The sequence below is a fragment of the Caloenas nicobarica genome, chromosome 1, assembly GCF_036013445.1.
Source record: "Caloenas nicobarica isolate bCalNic1 chromosome 1, bCalNic1.hap1, whole genome shotgun sequence".
NCBI lineage: Eukaryota > Metazoa > Chordata > Aves > Columbiformes > Columbidae > Caloenas > Caloenas nicobarica.
In genome coordinates this window covers 105,301,972-105,323,561 of record NC_088245.1, presented here as the reverse complement: position 1 = coordinate 105,323,561, position 21,590 = coordinate 105,301,972, and the positions used below count along the sequence as shown (strand labels likewise).

At 39.1% G+C, this 21,590-nt stretch overlaps 3 protein-coding genes across 9 annotated transcripts in view; 1 reads left to right on the top strand and 2 right to left on the bottom strand.

Annotated features, from left to right (window-relative positions):
- OFD1 (OFD1 centriole and centriolar satellite protein) overlaps nucleotides 1-2,643 on the bottom strand; it is a 33,555-nt gene extending 30,912 nt beyond the window's left edge. For 2 of the 3 annotated variants that reach the window (XM_065655099.1, XM_065655175.1), the window contains exons 1-2: nucleotides 2,579-2,643; nucleotides 2,228-2,329 (exon numbers count right to left, since the gene is read on the bottom strand). In XM_065655099.1, the coding sequence (XP_065511171.1) occupies nucleotides 2,228-2,323 (96 nt within the window). In that variant the 5' untranslated portion in view covers nucleotides 2,324-2,329; nucleotides 2,579-2,643. The remainder of the gene's footprint in view (nucleotides 1-2,227; nucleotides 2,330-2,578) is intronic. The other variant, XM_065655257.1, reaches the window with a different exon arrangement.
- Nucleotides 2,644-2,671: 28 nt separating this feature from the next.
- TRAPPC2 (trafficking protein particle complex subunit 2) lies at nucleotides 2,672-9,173 on the top strand. 2 transcript variants are annotated; one of them, XM_065643857.1, is made up of 5 exons: nucleotides 2,672-2,740; nucleotides 3,429-3,538; nucleotides 5,581-5,729; nucleotides 6,460-6,541; nucleotides 7,680-9,172. In XM_065643857.1, exons 2-5 carry the CDS (start codon nucleotides 3,446-3,448, stop codon nucleotides 7,776-7,778), a joined length of 423 nt encoding a protein of 140 aa, XP_065499929.1. In that variant the 5' UTR covers nucleotides 2,672-2,740; nucleotides 3,429-3,445; the 3' UTR covers nucleotides 7,779-9,172. The 2 variants fall into 2 exon arrangements, with proteins under 2 accessions (XP_065499929.1, XP_065499939.1); XM_065643867.1 differs by lacking the exon at nucleotides 2,672-2,740 and adding an exon at nucleotides 2,753-3,056 and having other exon boundaries at nucleotides 7,680-9,173.
- A 1,530-nt stretch (nucleotides 9,174-10,703) lies between these two features.
- RAB9A (RAB9A, member RAS oncogene family) lies at nucleotides 10,704-21,590 on the bottom strand. Of its 4 annotated transcripts, none has more exons than XM_065645719.1 (3): nucleotides 21,483-21,590; nucleotides 18,312-18,407; nucleotides 10,704-13,637 (listed from the first exon to the last, which is right to left on the bottom strand). In XM_065645719.1, exon 3 carries the CDS (start codon nucleotides 13,601-13,603, stop codon nucleotides 12,998-13,000), a length of 606 nt encoding a protein of 201 aa, XP_065501791.1. In that variant the 5' UTR covers nucleotides 13,604-13,637; nucleotides 18,312-18,407; nucleotides 21,483-21,590; the 3' UTR covers nucleotides 10,704-12,997. The 4 variants fall into 4 exon arrangements, with proteins under 4 accessions (XP_065501791.1, XP_065501807.1, XP_065501799.1 ...); XM_065645735.1 differs by having other exon boundaries at nucleotides 18,318-18,407; XM_065645727.1 differs by lacking the exon at nucleotides 21,483-21,590 and adding an exon at nucleotides 18,652-18,722.

Below are 21,590 nucleotides of genomic sequence, written 5' to 3'. Positions count from 1 at the left end.
AGAATTCATATAAACTCCACTCTAGTACCCCCAACTTCATTTATAGATCACTGATTTCCTGTTCTCATTCTCAGTGGCTTAAATAAAGCCTGTCTGATGTGGCCTCAATTTCAGGTGTGTGTAGAAAACTCATTAGTCCTCTTCTGAGTCTCACATGAAGGAGCTGCTGACGCCATCACAAAAGCAGATGGGAAAAGAACAGGAAATTCAATGTCTAATATAAATTATTTTGTAAGGAAGTTAAAGTGTACTATTCAAAAAAGCCTACAGGCACTAATAATAACGAAATTGCATTTTTTATTATTTATTTGCATTCTGTGAGTTGCACAGGGCTAAATCCCTGTCCCTATGGGAAAGGAAGACAAATCGGTTGTTGTATGTCTGCCATTCAGCATAGCTGTAGTTCCAGATCCACCAGCAGAGGCAGTCAGATAAGACCAGGAGAAAACTGAGAGTATTCTCATTAGAAGACATAAGAGTGTTTGCAGGAATCCATAAGAAACCCAGCTGTATTAATTCTTCCACTCGGAAAAGCTACAAAATCTTTAATACAATGCATAATCTTCTAAACAAGGCAAACAAAGCAGGAAAACAGACTTGCCAAAACCAGCATGCCACCTGACATTATTAGTTAAGTCAACCAAGACAAGAAATGGTTCAAGCATTGCAAGCTTGGCATGGAAATCACCGAGGCAGAAACCAGTTGTACCAAACAGGGAATACTTGGCCAAAAGGTTATCAGTGGTATTCTTAAAATATACATTTTGATTTTTTTTGACTTTATTGAACTTGACATTAAAAAAATGTGTTAGCGACATAAAGATGTGTATAGAAGTACAAAAAGATCGAGACGTCATAAAAACCACAATTGGATAATGTTTAAAGACCAGCAAAACTGAAACTGCCTGAAATATAACATTTCAGCTTTTAAAGCCTGATTCGTATTTCTGCTATTATACAACACAAGGGATTTATTGTTTGGAAAAAGCAAGATGTGGATGTGTCAAACAATTTCCAGTGCTACAAACACAACATGCCTCAAAAAGAGATAAATGCAGCCTTCCACAGACTTTCCCACAAAACCAGGGAAAAATTAATACAATTCTAAACTTCGCCTGGAAAGCTCAGAAAAATCATGATCTACCTCCTTTAAAAAAAGTGGGAAAAGACTTCAAAGTGATGCAGAAGACTACTGAGGTAATCAGCAATGAGACTACTGCACCTTGACTTGCTTAGCATCGTAGAACAGAATACTGGAGAAAAGGTACAACTGCTGCCTATGAATTCATCAAGAGGAGCAGGAGCAACCTAAACTGAAAGATACTTTCAGTACAATAAAGAATGTCAGAGCAACCATAAACAAACCAGGCCACAAATCAGAACAAAGTTTTGCTCTTGAACACAATCATTCTAAAACACTCTCCTCAACGAGCAGACATGGAGAAAACCAGTTTAAATAGTTTTAGAACAGAACTGGAACATTTCAGGAGGTTAATTCACATAGCATATTTAACAACAGACTCTGTGACCTAGGAAGTCTTTTCCAGTTCTGTATTCTTATTTATTCATTTATTCCCTGCTGAACTTTTTTCTCAGGCATGGAAATTTTCAAAGACCCCATATAGGCTTTTTAACCTTCCTGAGAAAGACTCTGAAACTAATCCACAATGAAAAGCATTTCTGTTTAGGAACAGCCTTGTTTTTGGGAAAAAGAAAAAAAAAAAAGGAAAAAAAAGAAAAAAGAGAAAAAATAAAAGATGAGAAAGAAAAGGAAGGAAAAAGAAAAAAGGAGGAAAAAAGAAAAAAAAAAGGAGGAAAAAAGAAAAAAAAAAGGAGGAAAAAAGAAAAAAAAAAGGAGGAAAAAAGAAAAAAAAAGGAGGAAAAAAGAAAAAAAAAGGAGGAAAAAAGAAAAAAAAAAGGAGGAAAAAAGAAAAAAAAGGAGGAAAAAAGAAAAAAAAAAGGAGGAAAAAAGAAAAAAAAAAGGAGGAAAAAAGAAAAAAAAAAGGAGGAAAAAAGAAAAAAAAAAAGGAGGAAAAAAGAAAAAAAAAAAGGAGGAAAAAAGAAAAAAAATTAAAAAAAGGAAAAAGGTGCTAAATAACATTAGGCAATGGCAAAAATAATACATTTGGGGAGAGTGGGAAAAACATTTAATCAACATGACTTTCCCTGTCTTCAATGTAAATAGTACAGTGAATCACAGGTAGCACCCACTGAAAATAAAACACACCTTCAGTGTGTCCAGCACACCTCGGTTCTTAAAAGTCTGATACAGCCTTTTCCTGAGTTCATCTTGGGACAGTGTCTCCCTTTCAACCGAAGCCATCCTGCCCTACAGCACCATTAAATAAAAATTAAAAAAACACAAAAAAGAAAGAAAAAAAAAGTCATTACTGACTACCAGCTCGATCCCCGGCCAGCGCCCAAGCTGCCCCCGCCTCCCCGTCCCGCAGGCCCCGCCGTTGCCGGGGCTGCCTCCCCCTGCCCACAAGGAGGGCAGTAGGCCCGGCCTGAGCGCTGCGCCTCCACCCCCCGGTTCCTGCCTAAGCAGCGGCGGGGGCCGCCCGGGGCCTACGCTAACCGGGGCCGACAGACGCCGCCGCTACAGGCGCCGCTTCCGTGCCGGCTCCCGGTGGGCGCTGAGGCTGAGGCGTCACGGCGGCGCCGGATGTTGAGGAGGGCAGAGAGGAAGCGCTTCCGGCCGGCTGGCCGTTGGGAGCCGTTGGAGGGCTTGCGTCGCGGGGTAGGCGGTGGGCCCAGGGCGGGCCCAAATTCCCCTTTATCCTTTCCTTTCTCCTTCCCTTCCTCCCTCGTTTTCTCCCCCACTCCCGTCTTCCTCCCTCCACCGTCTGTTCCGCGGGCATCCCCGGCGGCGTCCCGCCCTTCCCCTGGAGGCGGCAGCCCGCGCGGGCCTCGGCGCTGGAGCGCGGCGGGGCGGGTCACTCGCCCGGGTAACTCTGGAATCCCTGAGGAGAGAGCCGCGCCGTGGGACTGTCCCACACCCGCTGTGTGCGGGGGACGACGGTGCCCGCCGTCTGGCACCCTTCCCCTTTCTGCTGGTAGGGCCCCCAGGGAGGGAAAGAGGGGACATTGTTCAGAGGCAGGTACGCCGCGTTATTTCACAGGACCCTTGCCGGCCAAGTCACTGGGAGGGCTGTTAGGAGTTAAATCATCGGTCAGTTGTAGAGTAGGAGTTTTTAGGTAGTAGCGACTGGATTTACTTCCAGGAGGTGTTGCACTTTCTAAGGATATTCCCCCCGCCATTTAAACGTAAACGTGCATGCCTATCAAAGTGTTTATCTCCTTAGCCCATGGTAAATATGAATAGGAAGCATGTTGGGTGTTTTCAAGGAGCATTTTCAAATGGATTAAGAGTTTGTATATAGACTCATGAGTGAAGCATGTCTGTCTTTTTTTTTTTTTTTTGTAAGGAACACTATATTGAAGAATGTCTGGAAGTTTCTACTTTGTGATAGTTGGTCATCATGATAATCCCATATTTGAAATGGAATTTCTGCCTCCTGGAAAAGTAGAGTCCAAGGTGTGTTTTTTTCCCCTGTGATACTTCTATGATGTAATTTGATAATATTACAGTGTATTAGAACCATGTTAAAAGCGTTACTAGTATCCACTGTTTGGTTTTTTGTTTGTTTGTTTTTTACAGAAACTTTGTCATAGCGGGTAGAACTCTATAGTTCCTGAGTCTCTTACGAATATTTTGCCAGACCGTACTAGTTTTTTATAACACGTGGTTTCCTTAAACGTTTGATGCTGTATGGTGAAGAATATATTGTTCTTACTGTGTAAAGCTTTTATAATAACTGTTTATTAGCTAATGCTATTTACTGTCATTCTCTATTTTAAGGCAGTTGCATACAGTATTAACATAAAGAGACATAAATTTGAAAACTCTAGTCAGTCCTTTATTTTTTATGCTGTAAAGAAATCTTATCTTTTAATAATATTCATTAGTCATGCTTGCTTTTAGGTAAGAAAGGTTTAAAACTCGTATTGACAAATACGGGTTTGAGAATGTGAGAAATGTAAGGCTACTCAATAAGTAGTGTTTCCAGTGGGAAAAGAACAAATCAGTCCATCGTGATATTACATCAGAGACAAAATAGGCTTCAGAATAAAAGTGTATGGATCTGTGAGTGTGTCCAAAAATGAAAGTATATGCGGTCACTGATTTGACCAGCATGATGTCATCTGTATTTTGAACTAGTGTTCCACAAAAAAAAAAAACAAACAACATAGATAAGTCTAGTCAGACTAGACTTGGTGAGTGTGAGGATGTGTCAGATAGTGGAAAAATTATTTTCTACATTCTTTTAATGGAATTAACTTGGCTTGAGTAAGCTTCTTCTCTGATTGAGGTTGTAATACTAAATTTTCTCCTAAGAGAGAATCTAAGCTTGATGTGCACTGATGGAGAGCTAGCAGACATTGATTTGTTTTGGCAACTATCACTTCTGTTTCTAAGACATGCCATTTAAGAGTGAATTCAGTGCAGATGCACAGCTGCCTGAAGTAAGTGGTTTGTGTAATGTACGTGGTAAATCAGCACAAGCTTTTGCCCCTTAAACTTCACTACTTAGTCTCTTCCTCAACGTGGTTTAATGAAACTGGCAAAGCTGTTAATGCGCTGAGCCAAATTTGATTTGGGGGAGAAACATAGTGCACTGAGAGGTGTGAGAATGGCATTAATAGCATCCCTGTAATAAGAACCAGTGCAAGACTACTTATGTTTCTAGTTCATAGAAGCTAACAGTATGGCTTAGTCCCATGTTTCTTCTTGGCAGATGTATTTCGGTGTTCCAGTTCGGATACAAAGTAAATGGCTCTTTCCCCTCACAGCTCTCGTAGTGTTAGGGCCAAATGCTCTGATTATGAAGACCATTTGTGTTTTTTATAGAAGAGGTGTAATTTACATCTGCAAACATGTTTCGTACCAGTTGCAGGATGTTTTTCTGCACTAGGCTCTTATGAAAAAGAAAAGCCCTAAACAATTTAAAAAATCCCATGTTTCTCAGCAAATAACCTGAAAAAACAGAATCTTTAGGTGAAAATGTTATTGGCATATCTGTCTTCTGTATCTACTTTCCCTGTCTATGCCCCAACTTCTACACATTTCAACCTGTTATTCAATTTTTGCCAAATTTGGGAGATGTTATGGTCCAAAAAATGCTAAATTGCTGTAAATTTAACAAAAAAGTGGCTGATGAGCAGAGAAAAAGACTTGTATCAGGGCCTCTGTTGTGGAATAAGTTCGCAGTGGGAGATTACCCATTGGTAAACAAAAGAATTCACACTTGAATTCATTTATGAGCCATAAATATAGTCTTTATTGGTTTTGCTGCTATCAAGACTTTTTATGATGACTTTTTTATTATGACCTTTTTTCTCCCTTGAAACCAAGTAGTTTCATTTCATTACAGGATGGCACATATGTGGCAGAAAAGAAGGGCATATGTAACGTTATGTAACTTGAGCACTAGTTGCTTAGCAACTTGAGCAAATTATTGTTTATATTTCACTCCTTTCACTGAATTACTAATCCTCTGTCTTCTGGAAATACATTAGGATGATCATCGCCATCTCAACCAGTTCATTGCCCATGCTGCTCTTGACCTGGTAGATGAGAACATGTGGCTTTCTAACAATATGTATCTGAAGACTGTGGACAAGTTTAACGAATGGTTTGTTTCTGCTTTTGTCACAGCTGGACATATCCTTCCTTTTGCCAGAAAGGGACAAGTTAGATAAAATTAGTTTGGAACAGATTTCTCTGGCTATTCACCACTGTTATTGCTAGAGAGTCTCACCAGCTTCAGGATGAAGCAAGCAGGGAGGCACAGTGTTTAAAACTGGGACCACTTGGAAAGATGAATTTTTCCTCTTGGAGGAGCTGAAATAGCCTAATGAAAAGTGGAGCTCAAATGGAATATAGGAAGGAGGTATGAGAGGGTCTGAGCAAGCTAATAGGATTCTCTGTTCCCATCCCTTGGTTGTTGCTAGAGAGGAGAAGCAGAGATAAACACGTTTGGTGTCACCTTGAAAATGTGGTGTCAAGGCTTGATCTTATGCACAGGTAGTCCTGGAAGTGTTTGTTGTGAAACATTTGTTATACATAGCAAGTAACATTGCGTGTCATTTTAACTTTAGGGGTACATGACAAAGGTGCTGAGAGTGTCGTCCGTATTCAGAATTGTAGAGCTTTAAAAAGAATAAGCTTGAATAGAGAGGTGATTATTTTTGAGTAGGGGAATTTTAAAATATAAAGGTAATGCTTTCTAAATTTCACTGCTCCACTTCTTTAAATGCTTCCTCTTACAGTCACTGCTATTTCATGTACAGCTAAACATTTTAAGTATATGCAGAATTAGGTGGAAATGCTTATCTCAGGATACATTAAAAGTCTCTTTTTGTAAAAGTTAAATTTTCCTTAATTGCTTTACATATGAGATTTATAATGCTTCATGATGTAAGGCAAGAAGATGGAATTAAGAACTTCTTTAATGATGTATATGACTTGTATATAAAGGTAAGAACCCACTTCTTATGGTCTCAATGCGGTGCTTTTAATGCGTTCTGTCGTACATGCTCAGGCACACCTGTATTAGCATGTTTTCTCATGGAGGCCTGTGTAAGTGGAGGACCTCCCATGCTGTCCACATCAGCCAGAGTTGATAACGTGTGACATAAAGGCTGTGTGTTCCATTAACGGAACAGATATTTATAAACTGTGATCTTTCAGAATTTAGTTTCATTTTAGTCCAGTTAGTCCAGTGTCACTAATGGTGATAATGAAAGCACAGGCCTGTTCTGCAGAACCCTGTGAAGGAAGTGCTTCGTTCTCAGAACAAGTAGTCCATGTTCTGCCAGCCTGACAGTACTTCCGCTAGCTGGAGCAGCACTGGTGGGAAGAATTGCCATTTTGGCCTTCTACAGTGACTCAGATAGTGCTGGTTTCCAAACCAGAAATTTCCACTAGTGTCATGATGGATTTGTTCAGAAGAGCTGGAAAGACACGGACCTGTTGGAGACGGTCCAGAGGAGGCCACAAAGGTGATCAGAATGCTGGAACACCTCTCCTGTGAGCACAGGCTGAGAGAGTTGGGATTGTTCAACCTGGAGAAGAGAAGGCTCCGGGAAGACCTTATTGTGGCCTTTCAGTACTTAGGAGGGGCCTATAAGAAAGATGGGGACAGACTTCTTAACAGGGCCTGTTGCAATAGGACATGGGGCAATGGTTTTAAACTAAAGGAGGGGAGATTCAGGCTAGACATGAGGAAGAAATTTTTTATCATGACATTGGTGCAACAGTGGCCCAGGTTGCCCAGAGAGGTGGTAGATGCCCCATCCCTGGAGACATTCCAGGCCAGGCTGGATGGGGCTCTGAGCAACCTGATCTAGTTGAAGATGTCCCTGCTCATTGCAGGGGGTTGGACTAGGTGACATTTGAAGGTCCCTTCCAACCCAAACTTTTCCATGATTCTACTAGGGGATGGCTGTGCCACATATATGGGTAGAATGTAAGGGCCTGGAAAGCAAGTGACTGTTCAGGAGCTTCGTGCTTGTAAGTGGCACTAAATAGGCTGAAAGCTGACAGTCGTTATCTGAAGTAACGTTTACCAGTACTGGACATTGTGCTTATTGATGAGTTTTTCTTCTTTCCTCAGTTTGCAATGAACCCATTTTATGAACTCAATTCTCCTATTCGATCCAGTGCCTTTGAAAGGAAAGTACAGTTCCTTGGGAAGAAACACCTTCTGAGCTGAATCAATAAATTTCCCAAGCAAGTGCTTTTTCCATACTTTCCTGATTATTTGAGCTGTAGCTCTTCTGGTTAGTTCTGAGCATGTTTGATATTCATCTTCTGAAGATAAATTGGATGCTGAAGCAGCTTTTTTTCCCCCGATACAGATAAGAACAGCCAAACTTCTCTGGTTAAAACATGTATCTCAAGAATTTTCCTTTTATGTGCTATGAAAACTAAGTTTAAAAATGTCAGGGGCTGAATATTTTTAAACTGGGGCATGTAGGTTAAAACATGTATGCAAAATGTAAGCCTCTTATACAGGATGAGAAGAAATCAGATCTAAACACAAAAGACATCTCCAGTCATGTGATTTACTATAAGCAAAATGGAATTCTTGATTGCTGGGCCTAAGTGGTTAATTTTGTTATAAACCTTTCTACTTGCAGTACTTCGCTAGAGAAGGTACTCTGAAGAGTAACCAGACTAACCTTACTCTTAAGGGTATTAAATCAGGTCTGTATTAATATTGTAATGTGTAATATACATATTATCAATTGCTAAATAAAAAGAGGCTATATCAGCAAAGCTGTGTCTTCAGTATTTCAGGAAGTTTTGAGGAAAAAAACATATAGTTCCATAGCTTAAAACTGCAAGTATACCAGATGTTTAGTGCAATATCTGTTTTGCTTCAGAGTTGCATCAATTAAATCAATTTGTAAAGTAGATCAGAACAGCTATGGTTATCCTAATTATAATTGAAACCTGGAAAAAAACTAAACTGAATTTACATGTTTAAACCCACTTCCTTCCATTATCTCTGCAAGTGCTGAAATTCTCTTTTTGAAAATATATTTAGAGTAGGAGCTTTGAACCATGAAATTCTATTTGTTGAGGTTTCAGAAAGGCATTATTTGGCCTGTCTGGATACTATTCTATCATGAAATGTCGCTAGGGACACTTTTGCAAAACTTACCGTCATTCCAAGCCAGTAATTTTTAAATGGGTCATTTGGCATATATGTACCTAATATTTTGCTTGGTTTCACAATCTTTAAGTAGTCCATTTCCTTTTGCAGCAAATCTGTATAAGCTATCTTCTTGAACATTTTTTTAAATGTCTGAAAAATAATTTCCGAAGGAAGTGCTGTTCTAGAAGAACATTTTGCACGATCTATATAATCAAAGGGACCACATGTGTATGTATGTGCTTTAAATGTATAGTCAGTCATTATTTCTTTGTAATTTATACTTACTGCTGAACCGTCACTGTAAAATATTCCATGACAAAAAGAACATGATATAAAGGTTGCAATATTTACCTTAAATAAACTTTGGAATGATGCAGTATGGGTGCCTGTTGAGTATACTTGAAATTATTTAGGAGAAAACTGGATGATCACAGTAAGGCTACCTTTATTGGCAGGGGATCAAGTGAAGACGGGAATACTTGTCTTTGCAGTTTTTATGAAATAATACTGCAATGTTTATCATTTTGATAATGTTATCTTATGTACATCAACTAGGTTTTTTTTCTATATACATTAAAGCAACAGAAACACACTTAAGGTAAAGCATTCTCATTCATATGATAAGGAGGCATTGAATTGGAGGTGTTATGCTGTTTTCTGCCTTTTCCCCAGTAGCATGATGGTTGGAAAAACACGCACAGTTAAGGTTCACTGAGGAAGTAATTATGTTAAATAATCATCCATGTGGCAGTAAGAAAAGTTTTGGCAAAAATAAAGGATTAATGCTAGGAGTTTCCACCACATTTAGAAACTCTGGATTTTTGATAATTCTATTATTTTCTGCCAGCACACAGTAGGAACTTATTTATGTAAAATGAAAGCATTTGATCTCTTGCCTGATCTCTGAAGGCAGTTAGTTAAACAGTGCCTGTTCTTATGGCCCACATACATCTTTCCCATTCTCCTGTGAATACAGGAAATGTAAATGGGAAGTGCAGTCTCATAGGTCCATCCAGGCTTTATGAAAACAGACTGCTACTGGCCACAGGCAAGGGAGAACTATGTGCTAACTCATTACATTAATCATGACAGAGTTTGCAGTGAGGAACATTGTCTTGTGACAGAATTCTGAAGGACTCTGGCTAGGTAGCTGTGGCTTTTACGTTCATACCCCATCTCAGAGCCTTAAGAGTAAGAATTCAAATGAAATCTCTTGCAGTATGAGAAAAGCAGCAGATAACCTGTATTATGCAATAAATGCAAGAAAAAAAGTTTCAGTTAAAGGGACTGGAATTACCCCAGATGGTACAACAATCAAGCATAAAGAAATGAGAACATTAGCACCAGCTGAGAAAATAAACAAGCCTTAATAAATCTAGGCTGGAAATGCAACTGAGACTGAACCTTCTACAAGGTTCCATTACTGTTTAGATAATCTGTCATATGACTTAAAGTAAGACCCCATTGAGGAACAGAGTGACTGTTAAAGCAAGCAGCCTGGTTCTGGCAGCAGTCTTATGCTAAACATCTATATACTTTGCTGTAACACAAGCTGTTAGGTGGCTGGCTACAGTTTCTAACACCCTTTTCCCTTTCACTGTCTGTTCTAATATGCATAGCTTTCATCAATTTGCCTTGACAGTATTTTTGTTCCTCATTTTAAAGGACATCTGGAACTTTGCATACGTATTACATAGTCTTTTCTGTCCGTCTACAGAACTCTACATACTGTTAACAGGACCCCCTAATACTTGAGGTACATTAATACTTGAAATGAATTGGTGAATTGAAACATAAGCCACAAGTGCCTGCCTCACCTCTATATTGAATGATAGATACTAAGCTTTCACAAAGTATAAAAATGACTTTTATTAAGTATTATCATTTTTTGTATCTATTATCTATACATCTGCTTGTCACAGGGCTTTTGCTTCTTTCAAGTACTTGATAGTCTCCCTCTCAGACCAAATCCTGACCTCAACAAAATTCCTACACTGTCTTATTTACTATAGTATGTAAAGCCCTCTCTATCTTCACTGACCACTTTTGTGATTAGCGTACAGTTGTGGTACAGCAGCTCCCAGGGCACAAGTAATACACTTCTATTGTATTAAGTTTTCTGTAACTTTATTAAAACTACTTCTCAGATGGAGGCTTGGGAACAGTGATGTTACATAGAAAAGGGACAGATGGGAAAACACAGGTGGACTCTTAGGCACAAGAAATACCACAATGGTTCTCATCCTTAATTGTTTCTTTTTAGCAGTCTTACTTGAATCTCATCTGTAGTACTCTAGCCACAGTAACTCTACCTCTTGATTTTGCTTCAGCCTTGACCTATGCTAAAATGAATGTTAAAGGAAGCTTTAACTAAGAAGCTAGTAGTGTTACACCGACTTCATGTCACTAGCTTAGTAGCTAGTAGCAAACAATCTGGGTTTTAAAAGCTTTTTGCTCTTTCAGCTTAAGAGGAATTTACCTAAGATTTTCTTCACAGATCTTTTCATTCATTGACTAGGAATTAAACATCATAAGTAGTTAAGTGACTGAAGCTTAAAACACAGTTCTGTTGCTGTAAGAACGAATTAGATTTAAGAACGTACAAAAGGTATAAAAGATGTCACTTTTAAGCAGAAGATCTATGGAATAAAAGAGTCACAGACAGGTTCAAGAAGGATACAATACATTCAGAAAAGTGTATTAAGAGCGACAAGAAGGGTTTCTTTTGCAAGCTTTACTTCCAAATAATTACACCGGGTACAGACTGAACAGATAACGTTAAGAGAAAACTCTTGCTCTTACTATACTCTCAAGAAAGGCTTTTCTATTGAACCAAGAAAGGTTTTATACAGAAAGCAGTCTGTGTAGTTTAGTGAACAACATGGCCTGTCCTATAGGCCTTAAACTTCCTTTTGAAGTCCACAATATGTGTACGTGCATGCCCATTAGCATTCAGATTACATGCTGAAGCAATAGTGCACTATGAAGTTTGCTGTTGCAAGGACAGTGGGTACTCTGAGAGCCAGCATTCAACAACTCATACAAGTGTTCCATTATTTAACTGCAGTGGAGAGGCTCAAATACACCTTCTGTGGTTTCATCCACATTCTGCAGAAAGACTGTCCATTAAATACAGAATTTGCTTCTGTTCATCATGTCATGAGTACAGTAATATAAAAAAATATTGTCTTAAGTGTATAAGTCCATATCCTAAAATAGCAGATAAAATAAGGATCAAATTCAGCTCAATCACTAGCTGTAGATATTTACTTGTATTAGGGCTGAAAGCTGTCACAATCAACTCTAAGTCAAGAGCTTCCTGAGTTCTCTATGTATTGCCAATCCTTAGTTTCACAGTGCAGAGATTACTGGTAAACACATTCACAGCTCAGGTTAACAGCAACAAGAAGTTTGGAACTTTAAGGCTGTATACTAAAAGTTCTCTTACAAATTTGTCATAATGTGGATCCCTTCAAGTGCTATTAAAGCTGACTGAAGAAAGCATATCTTTTTCATAACTAAAAATGGTTATACTTCAGTTGCTCAGATTTTTTACCTTATTGATCAGAAACATGCTAGAATGAGACTTAAGGCAAAGACATGTATTAACTTCAAAAAATCATCAGTATCTTGCATTAAACCACTGGAAAAAAAATAGTACAGCATTGGAATAGTAAAAGAAAGTAAAACGGACATTAAATATGTAGGAAACTTATTCCCCACTTGAAAACCTATGCAAATTATAGCAACATTAGGCAGAGAAGACCTGAAGGTAATTTATATTAACTTACAATAACCATATTGGAGATGAAGTACCACTCACAGCAAAAGGAATGTAGTGAGACTGAAGTTTAATATCTAGCACTGTTAAGAAACTGACTTCTAGTGAAACAAAAATGGAATGCTGATTTCATAAAAATATATACATACAAAAGTATCTTTGTGCCTGAATTCCAGAACAGTTTCTCCAAAGTAGTGCTTCTAGAACTTTCAAGTTTTAATTATATTCAAAATATTCATCATTTGAATAAAGTTGGCAAATTACATTCTTCTATTAATAATTTAACTTGACACCTTCCTAAATGGGAAGTTTCACTAATTCAATAATGGGTCACTCATGAAAATGTTTATTTTGCTCCCCCAAGAAAGCAGCAGAATATTACAATTTTTAATATTAGAGTGAAATCCGTTTGTTATTTTAACTACTAGACCTTTCCTATCCTTTTATAGAGCAAGCTAGTCAAAAGTAATTTGGCCAAATAAAGTTTAAGTCAACAACAAGATGAACTGGGTTTCGGTTTCTGATTAAGTTTTACTGTATCTGTTTGAATAAAGTGATCTGATCTGTCTTCAGAGGCTAGAACTCTTCTAACGGCTTCTTCAAAGGCTGCTGCAACATTGGTGGCATCTTTTGCACTGGTTTCAAAATAAGGATGGTTGCCATTATTCCTGCACCAGTCTTGAGCTTCTTCTGTAGACACTTGCCGCTCATCAATATCAACTTTGTTACCTAGTATCACAAATGGAAAACTTTCAGGCTCCTTGACATCTGCATAATAAATGAATTCTTTCTTCCAGTTGGTTAAGTTTTGGAAGCTTTGAGAGTCATCCACACTGAAGGTCAGTAGGCAACAGTCAGAACCTCTATAGAAAGGAGTCCGCAAGCTCCTAAAACGTTCCTGGCCTGCTGTGTCCCATATCTGCATCGTAACGAAGTGTCCATCGACTTCCAACTCTTTATTTAAGAATTCCACACCTATTGTATGAAACAGCTGTGCATCGAACTTGTTGGTGACATATCTGTTCATAAGGGAGCTCTTCCCAACTCCACCATCTCCTAGCAGTATTACTTTAAGGAGTGATGATTTTGCTGCCATTGTTATGGGAATAGATCCTCCTGGTTTCCTAGACCTGTAAAGATTAAGAAAAACATTAAAAAGGAAAGAGTTGCGAGCAGAAAATTTTACAGTCCACCAACATCAAGTTTCATGCACAAAACCAGGAAGACAATGCTAAATAGGTGAAGTGTAGATACTCAAGAATACCCACTCAGGAATACCACGTTTAAGAGGTGTCTCTTCCACAGACTGTAGTCTGAATGGCAGTCTAAGCAGTACCCTGCATGAATTACTGCTCTGTCACTTAAAACACTTAAAACCCCCAAACCCTTCGATGTTTGTCCAGAAGGGTTATTGAATCACATTCAACAAGGGCAAGGATTCACTGAGGTTCACAGAAAAAGATCCATGGAAGAAGTGGAGTGAGATAATTTTATAGAGCACATGCCTTGAACTAGTCATTTCGGTGCCGTATTTCATTAGCAAAGTTATTTTTTAAACAAGCGAAAGTGAAGAGGAAGCTTTAGGAATAAAGCAGGGCGCTATCTGTTACATTGGAATAACTGCTGCACCTCACCCAAAATTGCAACCAGACAAGGAATTTTACCTGTGTTCCTTGTGAGATGATTTATCTATAAAATTACAGCATTTGCATTTGTTCTATTTCAAAAGTCAGATGACTAGGTATTGGTACACAAACATTCAATATTTTACAGTTTACTCCTTAAAAAACAGCCACGATGAATGAAATACTATTACAACTACTACAAAAACAAATTCACTGTTGCTACTTCAACTGGTACTCAAGATGCCGGATACTGAGGCCAAGCCTGCACTGACGGGTCAGTTAGTAGGTGTGAACTTCCCATGGTTAAACTGTCAAAAAAGTCTGGAAGCGCTAGGGAATAGTCTGGCTGCCAGCACAGAGATGGTGAACTAATGGCACCAATGAAGCTCTTTTATTGTCAGACTCCTCTTACAAAAAAAAAAAAAAAATCCTTTGACACTAAAGTAGATAGCTCATTAGAGTTTTGTACCAGCCCAAGCTTTGCCCTCATTACAGTAGTGTCATTTAATACTGTTTAAAAAAAAAGTCTAATTGCTTGGGTGTAAAGTTTCATTTTAAAGAGCCCAAACTGAAGTTTCTATGTTAGGAGAACTGCTGTTCCTATACCTGCCCAATACTAAAAGAGCTCAAAATAATGCAGCCAAAACAGACTTCTCAGAAAATAGCATCTATTTAAAATGGAAACGGGTCATAAGTTGCCTAGTCCATCCCCTCTGAAGGAAGGAATGTGGTCATGCTAGTTGTAATTAGCATTACTGGGATATACATAACTCACAGAGTATGGTTATGGAATTAATACCTGATACAAGCTGGCATGAGAGTCATATGACTCTGTGCTGCCTTAGAATCAAGCCGTACATTAGAAGCAAGAAATTTCAGGAATTTTTTCATGTCTAACTTTCCATTTTTGAGTGTTTAGTTGTTAGACACAATCTACAGTAAGACAGATAAATGCTTTATAGTTTGAGAGCAGCTGAAGCCTCAACACAAAGAACTTTCAAAATATAAGGCACAGTGGCTGCTTCCATTAAAAATTTGTTCAGAGCAAGTAATTTTATTCATATTGTGTAATTAAAAACAATGTTTATAAATCCTTAATTTTGTGCAAGTTTGTATCACAACTATGTTAAAACTGCTTAATAGCTATAAGTGGATTGTTCATTTACCTTTCTGAGAGCTACAGGGTAATTGCTATGGCTCAGGATATGAACACGTACATTCTTATGTATGTGAAAAGCCTTAGTAGAGCCACTGGACTAGTTGCATATAAGTTCCAGGTTCATGCCGAAATCTTTTAAATGGTCCAATGCCTTCATTTATTTCTGCCTAATTCCTACTGTTGGTAAACAAATGTTACCTGAGCTACACCATTAGATAGGAGCATCTTCTTAATAAATAATGCATTCATGAGAACAGAGGGTACTGAATGTTTTCCTGTTCTTCCACTTCAGCATAGGGAACAAATGACTATTTTTTTCTGTCCTGTTGAAATCAGGAGTTCCATAAAAGACATAATGTGAATAAATAACTGAATTAAGTAGTTCTGACTGGCACTATGCACTTGTTTCTTTAACTTCTACAGTTTGAAGTACCGCAGTTATCATGAAATTGTCCATGAAGCCACATTTTAAACAAAATACAAGAAACTCTGTTAACAGTATCTAGTACTTTTGTGCATGCAGAACCTGAGAAGTTAACTTGCACAATTTAAGCTACATGGGCCATTACAGTGAGGTCTGGGACACCAATGACCATAAAAATACTTCTACTGGACAGACAATTATAGACCAGCCACAAACAGTTAAAAGTGCCTTTTCAACCAGAACCAAACTGGTCCTTCTACACAAAGGCTAAAAAAAAAAAAAAAACCAAGTCTCCCTAGGACTGATATGCAATTATCTCAACATGATGTTGCACTTAAAAATCTTAAAGATGTGTAAAGAGTTCAATTTTTGTATTTTTTCCCCTATGTTATGAAGCCTTAACACTTCCAACAAAATAACGATAAAATCCTTGAGACACTTGGAGAACTAATGTTATTTCTCCTGTTACATATTTTGAACTGTATAATGTGCTTTTTCACAATGTTTTTGGAAGGAACAGTCAACAGCTGATATCATTTCTGATGACGTATTACCTTAAATTGTTCAGTTTAAATCATCCTTGAGCATTTTTTGAACAAAACAAAAACTTATTTCCCAATGTGCATCTGATTGTTTTAACCAACATCAGGAAGTGCAAGACACCACATCATTACAGGTAACTATTTGTTCCAGTTATTTCTTAGCACAATTAATTTAATGTAAAAGTAGTCTCAACCTAGTACACATAGGAGACTGTAAAGAGAAGATTTTTCCCTCATGTTCCTCTATCATTTCGATATTCAAAAAAGGCAGCCCTAACTCTGGTTCATTTTGACAACCATTTCTGAATTGCCTCCACCAACTTTTAAGGAGTCAAGCTCTTAGGCCACTGACTACAATATTCCTGTTAAAAACAGGGAACGGTTTCTACTAAATATCATTTATAACACGATCATATACCATAATACAAAAAGTAACTTAATTGCTGCCTCCCAGAATCTCCCTTTTAAACAGTGAACTGAATTGCAAGTCTGAAACGTTTCTATTAGCAGTCCAAACATTTACTCGCAAGACTAAAACCAACATACTAAGCAACTTCAAAAAAATCAGTTTGCATTACAAAATCTTTGATTCACAGCCCCTCAAAGCTTAGAGAAACACCACTACCTTGTCCAGTCTATCCATCTAAGATTTCTTAATTCCATGACTGTCAGTTTCATAACTGCCTATTTATTTTGCGTGCAATTACCTCTTTTAGGTACTGAGGCAGCTCTCAAAGAAAAGTGAGATTCTTGGTCTAGAAAACCATAGCAGCACCACATAAACTTAGTCTAGAAATTTGTCTTTTTTTTACTGTAAAAATCATTTAATAGATTAAGGAGGACCTGCTTATACCAGAATACTGAAGGCTGAGGACAGGTGCTGAACTCAAGTTTTGCTTATAGAAAAATAGTGTTAGCCAACATGGTAATTCTGTTGTATCTATGATATTATCAAGCTATAACCCCACTTAAACCAAGCAAACTGGGTCAATTAGACCAATTTATGGTTTTAACATACTGATACTGGGCATGACAGAACACCATTAAAAACCAAACAAACAAAACCCATAGCAACTGAAGTCTCACTGCCACCCCCCCTTTTTAATAAAAGACACCAAAAACTGGATCTGTTAGAGTAGCACAACTGAATTCCCTCAGTATTCTTGGAAGAAACAGATGTAAGGGACATTTCAAGTCTCCAGACTATTATTTCTCCACTTGTACCTACTTTCTAACTTGGAAAGAGACAAGAAAATCAATTTCAATTGCCATTTTCAGCCAGTGGTTGCTGATGAACCACCTACTATACAAAATCAAGACTAAACCCAAAGGTTTCCTTGAAGATATGTGGTACACTATCCTTTAGTTAAAGTTGTTAAAGAGTGCCCATTTGACCTGGAGAAGAAAAAAGAATCAAATGTAAGGCAGACTCACATTTGTTCCAACTAATCACACTTATTTACAGCCTAAGACACTTTCAGCCAAGACTTCTTAAAAAAAAAACCAAACCAACACACACAAACCAAAAGGGCCATCTTTGTTAAAGAAAAAAACCACTCTCTCGAAGTTACTGACAAGCAGAATTAGCAGTTCATGACTAGCATAGCAATAACACTGACCATATTTCTTAACCTCCTATCCTCAAATTTACACACATACAATACATCCACTTCAGCTTTGAAGCTTATTCACAATTTTCTTTGCTAAACCATCTTATTTTGTTAATCCACAAGTATTAGACATCAATAGTTTGAAAAGGCACACCAATACTTCAAGTATTTTGTCTGACAAAAACACCTTTCAGTAACAATGTAAACTTACTCCCTCATTAGTAATTTTTTTCTTAACACTAACAAAGCATTTGACAATATTTAGCAGGCTAGCATAGAAAAAAGTTGTTTCTTCTTGTTTGTTAGCTGCAGTGGCTCATCAGAAAAAGGCATCATGCTTCTCTGTAAAATGTCTGAGGAAAAAAAAAAAAGTCCTAAGAACTATCAGAGCTTTAGCAGAAGGAGCAGAAACCAGAACTATGTAAAGTAGTTTTCAACACTTACACTTACTGTTTGTGGGGTTTTTACATCTCTCAGCCCTCAATCACTACGGAGTAGTTATACTTGTCACCTATAGCAGATTTGCAAGTTTCCAAAAATCTGAAAAGAAAGGACAGAAGCAAGTTTTCTCCCTTTTAGAAAGTACTAGTTTACATCCTGGCCAATTAAGTGGCATAAGAATGTGGGTTTTAGTGCATAAGAAGCCACAAGCCTCTTTGACCTTCAAAGATTTGATTTTCGTCTCAATTCAAAGGGAAACATAGAGATATGAAGTCAAGATGCTACACACTTTGCACTTTCGAATGCATTACAAGCTCAGACATTACTCAGCCTCCAAACTGACCTTCCCCTCCATGGGGCACCAACGTGAGAGCTGCAGATCAGGAACAGCCCTTTACCGATGGCCAATTGTCAGCTGTCCAGTTCTCCTGAAGCCTGGAAGCCCTTCAATCGTATTGCTTAACCTACTCAGATCCTAATAATCTTGCAAGTCTTCCTTTATCTATTATTTCACCATCGCATACTGAAGGTATCTTGTGTTTTCTGTTGGATATACCTTTAACAATTTGATGACGGGTTATCTGAAAATTGCCTCTAGTTGTAAGTAGCCTAGACACAATTTATCTGACACCAGAATATCACTAGGGTTTATTCATAATAATTTGTAATATAAACACAACCCAAACTGAATTGACATACAGCTGCTGCCACTGATTTGTATATACCAAACCCTTGTATTTTGGTGTTTCTTTTTAACTCCTACGTGGTTCAGGACTCCAGTTCAAACAGTTGTCTGGCATGACTCAGGACTGTGAAAGATGCAGCAGCCAAAGGAAGGAATTCTTGAGTCCGCATAACCCTCGGATCATGAAATCACCCCAGTACCTACTGCCAGAATCACTTCATTTATTCTTATATCTAGTCACAAACACAATTAACAAAACTTGTCAGGAAAAATACCTACATTTATACTTCTGGTAGTTTAATCTCACAGAGACCTGGCCTTCACTTTCTATCTCATTCCCCACATTCAAGTAGAATGAGCAAACTATTATTTATTCTGATTTAATCAGAGTTTACTCAACTGTGAGCTGCTGAGAAATGTATCTCCCAACTTAAATTTTCTATCACTTCCAGCCAACTTCAAAACACCCTTAGGTGTTGCTGCTCTTGGTCCAACATTTTTAGCAATTCATGAGTTAACCGACATTCTCCTTGCAACCTACTTCTCTGTTACTGCTTCCACTCTTTCCATAACTTATCAAGCAATTAATTCTGCTCATATGTGCTGACCTTTCTCCCTTGCATTAGTTTCACATTTCCTCGGGGCACTCTTAGCAATAGCAGCCTCTGTTGGCCAGGCTGCATTGTACATTCATATTCTTACCAATATATAAAAAGTGACCAAAGCCCATCCCTAAGAGATTATGTGGGTTATACTGTACCAGGCCAACATACTGTCTGCTCTGTAGGGATGAAAAAAACCAAAACACAACCACCACCAAGAAAACCAGCAAGGAGAATGAAGATTATAAAAAAAAGCCTTAAGGAATTCTTACAAGCCTTTTTGCTGGGAAGTTTTAATTTATTGTGAAACATTTATGTAAAATTCCAGTCCTAACGAGCTGAGGTATCTGTCAAGACTTATTGCTAAATTGACACAAAATAAAATACTGCTTGAAATCTAAATACATCATTTGATCATCTGCATTTTTTTCCACATATTTTCGATTTAAGGAAACTGATGGTTTGAGCACTGAAAAGCAAAACAAGAACTGCTAGAACCTTTTTAAAACTTCTTTTTAACAGAAAGGTTAGGTTTCTCTAGAAACAGAAGTTCTAGGGAGAAAAAGTTCTGGATTTATTTTGGATATGCCTGAGAAATAGTTCTCCTTCCAGTGTGCCATTACAGCTTGTTACTTTATAAGCTACTAAAATGTCACCAAAAAATCCCCCCCCAAAACCACCCTCACACAACCACCCTTGCTCTAAAAAAAAAGCAAGCACTGACAACTTCAGTGTTGTACAACACTTGAAAAGACAAATAAAAACCACATGCTTATTTAGTAGAGCTGTAAATTATTGTGGACAAGAAAGAAAACAACATGTAGGGCAGCAGACTGCATGACAGCTCTCTCTAGACAAACATTTTAATTCAAAAATAAAATTTAGCCAAAGAGTTCCCTTTTTGCCTATCTCACCCAAGTTAACTAAGTGCTCTCTATGTATCTAGTTACATGTAACCTTGCTATAAAGGCCACTACTATAGGTTTTTAAATTAGTTTTCTTGCACTATTCTGTTATTTGTTCAGTTATTTTGCACAAGTCGCATTTAACCTGGAATATTTACAGTGAAAACTCCTCATTAACCACTCAGACATAAGCGATTCAACAATCTTAACCTAATCCTTTTGGTTCTGCAGCCATCACCACCTCTTGAGTTTGTACAGCCATCTGCCACGATTAGAAAAGCCACTGGCCGCTAAATCAAGTCACTGATTCAAAAAAGAAGAACTAAGAACTGCACTGCTCAGAGTCCCCTCGGGAGCACAGAGGTCTCTCTTCAGCAGACAGCAAGAAGAAAAGGCGATAAAGGGATTTTTTTTTTTTTTTTTCGGTTTGAAGGGTGTTGAAGAGACAGGTACGAAACCGCGCTTCACCCTAACAGCTCAGAGACCCCTATCAGCGCTGAGGAAGCACCGGTGCAGCCGGACGCCGCCCGCGCTGGAGCCCTGTCCCGCAGGAGCGCCCGCCCGCCCCGCAGTCACGGGATGCCGGGTCACGCCACACCTCCCGCCGCCCGCACCGGCTCCGAGGAGCGCCCCGGGCGCTCTCCCCACCGCGGGCCCGGCAAGGGCCGCACCGCCGCGCTGAGGCGGGGGGCGGCCGGGGCTCCCCTCCCGCGCCCGGGAGCCGGCAGAGCCGCGACAGCCACGGGGGTGCGGAGAGTCAGGAGGAAGGAGAATAACCGAACGCCAGCCAGCCCCAGACCGCCTCCCCCCACACGCAAGGCTGCGGGGACAGCGACCCGTCCCCCCCCGCCTCACTCCGCAGCGGAGAGCGAGGAGAGCTCCCGGTGCGGGCCGCCCTCCCCGGGACACCGGCCGCGGAGCCGAGGGTCACGGCTCGCCTGGGCCCTGCTGGGGAAAAGGGAGGGGACGCGCCAGCCGGTACCTGCCCGCGGGAATGGGCCGCCGCCGGTGCCGAGCCCGGGCTGCACCACCGCCCGCAACCGCCGCCGGGCGCCGGGGAAGGGAGAAACAACATGGCGGAGCGCGCAGG

Excerpts from the sequence above, each read along its gene's own strand:
- TRAPPC2 (XM_065643867.1), top strand. The coding sequence starts at position 3,446 with ATGTCTGGAAGTTTCTACTTTGTGATAGTTGGTCATCATGATAATCCC. Across the intron at positions 3,539-5,580 it reads CTGGAAAAGTAGAGTCCAAG|GATGATCATCGCCATCTCAA; the intron begins GTGTGTTTTTTT and ends GAAATACATTAG. Across the intron at positions 6,542-7,679 it reads TATATGACTTGTATATAAAG|TTTGCAATGAACCCATTTTA; the intron begins GTAAGAACCCAC and ends TTCTTTCCTCAG.
- RAB9A (XM_065645719.1), bottom strand. The coding sequence starts at position 13,603 with ATGGCAGCAAAATCATCACTCCTTAAAGTAATACTGCTAGGAGATGGT.